At 29.8% G+C, this 5,602-nt stretch overlaps 1 protein-coding gene and 1 non-coding gene across 2 annotated transcripts; one reads left to right on the forward strand and one right to left on the reverse strand.

The window, feature by feature from the left end:
- The first annotated feature begins 354 nt into the window (after positions 1-354).
- TRNAD-GUC (transfer RNA aspartic acid (anticodon GUC)) lies at positions 355-426 on the forward strand. The gene has a single exon. It is a non-coding gene; the product is annotated as a tRNA-Asp (tRNA).
- A 562-nt stretch (positions 427-988) lies between these two features.
- LOC129877865 (uncharacterized) lies at positions 989-3,975 on the reverse strand. Its single transcript, XM_055953400.1, has 5 exons — positions 3,530-3,975; positions 2,691-2,790; positions 1,965-2,122; positions 1,421-1,499; positions 989-1,309 (listed from the first exon to the last, which is right to left on the reverse strand). The coding sequence occupies exons 1-5, from the start codon at positions 3,653-3,655 to the stop codon at positions 1,293-1,295; spliced, it is 480 nt and encodes a 159-aa protein (XP_055809375.1). The 5' UTR covers positions 3,656-3,975; the 3' UTR covers positions 989-1,292.
- Between the last annotated feature and the right edge of the window lie 1,627 nt (positions 3,976-5,602).

The raw sequence follows: 5,602 nt of genomic DNA on the forward strand, positions 1-5,602 counted from the left end.
AATTGTCTTAGATGCAGAGGCGAAACGAAGATTTCAATTGTATGAGTTCGAAAAATTTTATATGGCTACTTGAACTGTTAATAGCTAGATTCAAAACTTAATATTTATACATATTTAACGAATTTCTCAACACACAAATTATTCGGTACATCTGAATTCATATCTAGGTTTATTGCTCGGTCCCCTAATAGATGGTTTAGTATTTCAACATAATGTAGGAGTGGGCTGCTGAATGCTAAATATACAAAGTCCAAGACTATAGAATATGGTAATTGCTAGTAATACAAAAAAATATTTAAATAGAAGACAGAAGAATGTGAGAGATAGCAAATCGGAGAAGATCAGAAACATCAAGTCGTTGTAGTATAGTGGTAAGTATTCCCGCCTGTCACGCGGGTGACCCGGGTTCGATCCCCGGCAACGGCGAAACAACATCTTTTATAGATATGTCATTATTTTTTAAAACGGACTAGAATAAAAGATGTATCGAACTCAGAAACGGCGAAACTATATCTTTTAACTATATATCATTTTTCTTTCAGCGGACTAGTTTAAAAGGTGTATCAAGGATTATGGAAGAAATGTGACTTTTTTAGATAATAATTATTAGTTGAGTGACTTTTCAACCATTTTTGCTCGTACTAGTGCCCCCATAAATTCTTGAATTTCTTGCAATATGAAATTGAATGTCATAACTCTTATTTGTATTTTACATTTTATTGGTGTTGCTAGAAAATATGCACAATGTGCTTGTATACTATTACGACGGACCAGAGACCTTTCGCCATAAAACTTTGAACACAACGACATAATTATTATATGACCACTTACGCATTGATACAATGGGATACAACGGCTCATAATGACTTTCCATTGGTTTGTAGTTGGATATCATCTCAGAAATGGAACTTCTCAGAATTATTTACAAAATAAACCATCATATATTCTCCCCCCCCCCCCCCCAACCAAACACACACACATATATATTCCCAGAATGAGAGGTGAGATTAATTAGAACAAACTGTCTACTGATAAAGTGTTAAAATTAGTGGGACAAACCCATGTACAAAATTAGCTTAAGGTCCTGCCAATTACCATAAAGACAAACCAAGAAAACAAAACAAAAAAAAAGTAACAAATTAAGTGCTTAAAATGCTCCAATTAAAGCCTTGACTAAAGACACACACGATACACTAAATTTCTGCTATGCACGAGATCCAAAGAAATGCCGAACCATTCTTATCTCCTGATTTTTTAATATAGTGATCAAATTTAGGAAAAAAAGCAAGGCCTCAATAGTACAATGATCCTGTGAGACAAAAAAAAGAAATATATAGTTTTGTGACATTGCTAAAAGAGATAAATTAATCATAGAAAATTATTCTTTTCTACAAAAAAATAATAATAATTAATTTCATACCCTGCCACCAATTTCCTCTTGAAGCACAGTTTGAATTGTTTCCATTTTGATCATCATCTTCTTCTCCATTTTTCTTGAACTGATCAAGTCATGAGCAGAAAAAAACCAATTTAGAAATTGAAAAATCAACTACTACACAGAGGATTCAGAATTTTCACGGAAGGGGTTCGAAAAATAAAAATATAGTGCTTGAGATTTAAATTTAGAACCTTTTCAACTACTAAATCAACCCCTAACATTATGTTTGAGAAGTTCAAAATTTGTATATATACATAAAAAGAAATGATTAAAAACCTTAATATTGTTTAATTTTTTGTCGAGAGAATTGCATGAACTCCTCGCTACCTTCTAGATCCTCCCCTGACTATACCGTGCATGGGGGCGGATCTAGTGTATAACTTATTGGTTCATCCGATCTAAGTATGTATTGAAATATTTCATTTTTTTTAAAATTTTATGTTAAATCAAATACTGACGGATATAAAATAAAATTGAATTTTGTGAATTGTGAAATAAATACTAGTAGCAATTTTCATAAACTTACAGTATTGTGTGAGGCAGTAGGTGGATAATAATTATCTTGTCCACCATAGTATATAGATGAGCTTAAATGGCATGGTTCTGTTGTTCCATTCTGATACAATATGGGATTCTTGTCCTTATTACTGTTATCTCCTCTGCTTTTTTGAGAACCATTATTATCTGTCATGACATTGAAGAACAATTAAGAGATAAATTTGAAACTTAAGCAGACAGACGGTTGTGGTGGAGTAGTAAGTACTCTATATTTAGCAAAAATCTCATGATCAGTCGCTTTTGTCCAGAAACACTTTCATGGACATTCAGATTAATCGGGCCTCAATACATGCATCAGGTGAAAACCATAATTAAAGGCATATGCTCTCTCGCGTTTCATTTTTTGTGACATTATTTCCTTATTAGTCTGTTTAAAGAAAAAAAGAATGATACCTTTTTGTATTTCATTTTCTTATCTTATGTTGTAGTTCAGCCGAATGTCTATCGAAAATAACTTCTCTATCTTCCCACACCATTCTCTCCAGACCTACTTGTAAAATTACACTCAATTTATTATTAATGCATCCTTAATGACTTATTTTTTTAGTTTCATAAATCTTATGGCCTATTTTAGATCACACACTCAATTTTTTATTTTTTTTATTATTATTATTGTAAAATTTCATGTCAAATTAAACTATGTTTGGAGAGTGATTGTTGGAAAAAATGAGAAAAATATAGGAGCAAAATTAACCTGAAGTTCCATATTTTGCATTTCCACATGACTGGTTTTTTGAATCTTGGATTCTGGATGAACCTCTAGCTGCAGAGTGAGTGGAATCCCTTCCAAGTCCCTACAATCACACATATAAAAGAAGAAAAAAAAAATTAGAAAATGAAAACAGAATCCAAATATGAAAAGAAATTCTAAGCAAAAAAAAAGGTTTTTAAGTTATCATTTCAAACTTCCTAAGTTTTTCAAAATAAAAGTTAAAAAGGTCGATATTTTTTTTGGTATAGAGTAACTTATTGATGCATGCAGGATGGATGCACTAGAGAAGTTGCAATAGTAAGAATTATGGTCAAAGAAAATATGGCTAAAATACTATTTTCTCTGACTCTAACATATTTTTATATTTAGTAATAATTTATTCTCTCCGTTCATATTTACTTATCCACTATATTATTTTAGGATATCCAACAATACTTGTCTAGTTTATAAAATCAAAGAATAATTGACCATAATGTGTCTATTTTACCCTTGCTATTAAATATTATTCATTTTTCAATGTTTAGATTATTTGTATTTAACAAGGGTGATTTGGTAAAATTGCCCATATCATTTTCTACTTGTTAATTCCCGTGTCAAGTCAATAATGAACAACTATTGTTGGACAGAAGAAGTAACTATAAAATGTTCATTTCACTCTTAATAAACTGATTTATATTCTTACAAACATCTCTAACTTATTTTAAATCACAAGTTTCAAAAAAATTTATTTTTTTAACTCCGTGTCAAGTCAAACGTTACATAAATTAAAAAAAGATGAAATAATAATAAAGACAAACAAATTAAAATAAATGTAGTAATACCATAGAATGTGAGCCAAAAACAGAACCAAAGAGGGACGTTTTTGAAGGCTCTTTCGGACCAAACAGATCATTTGTAAAGGACGAAGAAGAAGCCGATGAACCAAACACTTGCTTTCCCTTCTCCATATATATGTTAAAATCACCGAATTAATCGAGGAATTAAGATCTCTTGTCCAAATAAAACTCTCTCTAGTAACTAACTAACTACCTTGAAAGTTTGGTAGAGTAGCAAAATATATATAATGACCTAACTGATCAATGACACAGTTTCCCAAAAAACAGAAATGGGATAAGGAGTTTTTAATGTTTTTTACTTTTTTTGGCAGACAACAGAGCAAAATTGTACAGTATTTGGGGGATGTAAGAAGAGAGAAAGAGAGCACGTGAAGTTTTCAGGGTAGAATACAAGGAATGGTGAGACTTATTTATAGGCCATGCGTACACTATATTTTATTTTATTTTATTTAATCTGAAACTGATGGAGTAGAAATTTTCACTAAAATAATTATGAAATATAAAGTTGTTTAGAGGATGCAACTAGACGATGAGGTAGTTGCATAGGTGTTATATTTGGATTTTGATTTCTTATATGGTCACTTCATTAATAAAAAAGATAAAGTATTGTAAATATTTCTGATAAATTTGACGTAAATTATTAATTTTGTTCCTCGAATTATTGATAGTTATGAAAACACTTCTGCATTTGACTAACTAAACTTAGATACACCATCGATCTGACACATAACATAACAAGTGGTCTCAAACTCAAGTAGGAGCATGCGACTCTTAATAAAAAGCCAACAGAAGTGTTGAAAACATATATAAATTTGGCAAAAATTTAGGAGTGTATTTCACTTGTGTTGCAAGATCAATGGTGTATTTAAATTCAGTTAATCAAGCATAAGAGTGTTTTTAAGACTGTCAATAATTTGGAATAAAGCTAATAATTCACACCAAATTTTAAAATATTTTTAATACTTCTCTTTTAATATTATTACTTAGTTAAGTGACTATATGAAAAATCAAATATTATATATGTTCCTGATTCAACATGTGAACTTAATGTATCAAAATTCGACTAATAGCCTGTTTGGATTAGCTTATTTTTAACCAGCTTATAAGTTGAAAACTGATTATAAATTAAAAAAAAGTAGGTGCAAGCCAACTTTTTTTTTTGACTTATAAGTTGTTTTCAACTTATAAACTGCTTAAAATAAGTTCATCCAAATAAACCCAACTATTTATTGGGGCTTATTTTAAGTACAAAATGACTTTAAATTGGTCAGTCAAACACTCAAAAAAGCTGAAAACAACTTATAAGTCAATTCAAACGGTCTCTAAGTCAAATTCTCATAGAAGACTTGTAAAAAGTGTTTCTATCAAAAAAAAAACAATCCTAATTCAAGACCTGTGATTAATAATAAAATTAAAAAATTAAAATCATACTATATCACACATTTCCATGATCCCTTCCTGCAATTTTCATTCAACTGCACTATAGTCCTTTTTAAAGGTCAATTGTTCTGTCATCAAGATAGTTTGTGCTATGGACAATTATTTTATTTTATTTTATTCCCTACCCCATAATTTGAACATTTTAATTAATTAAAGTTCAAATATCGTTGACAGGTGCATGGACATGTTGTTGCCCCTAGCAATTACGTGTCTGTTTTTATTTTATTTTTTGCTCGATGCTTGATATTTATATTAGGTATATATTTGATTAATTTAAATTTATTTTGCATAAAATTTATTTAAATTAAAATATTTTTTCTAACATAATGTTGTTAATATCATGAGTTCAAACTCACGATTTATGATTAATGATAAAAGGATCCTATTCATTCTTATGGCCATTACCATCAACAATAATATATTTAATGTAATCTTACAAAATAAAATTTAGAAAGAATAGAGTGTACGTAGATTACGAATTCTGATATGAACAAACGATGCACTCTCACCAATCTTTATAGATGATAAAATTCGAATTGCAATTTGCATGTCCTCAGTTTGGATCCAATAACAGTATTTCAGGTACTATGTCGACAACCTAAAATATACTTGCACATA

The sequence above is a fragment of the Solanum dulcamara genome, chromosome 2, assembly GCF_947179165.1.
Source record: "Solanum dulcamara chromosome 2, daSolDulc1.2, whole genome shotgun sequence".
Classification (NCBI taxonomy): domain Eukaryota; kingdom Viridiplantae; phylum Streptophyta; class Magnoliopsida; order Solanales; family Solanaceae; genus Solanum; species Solanum dulcamara.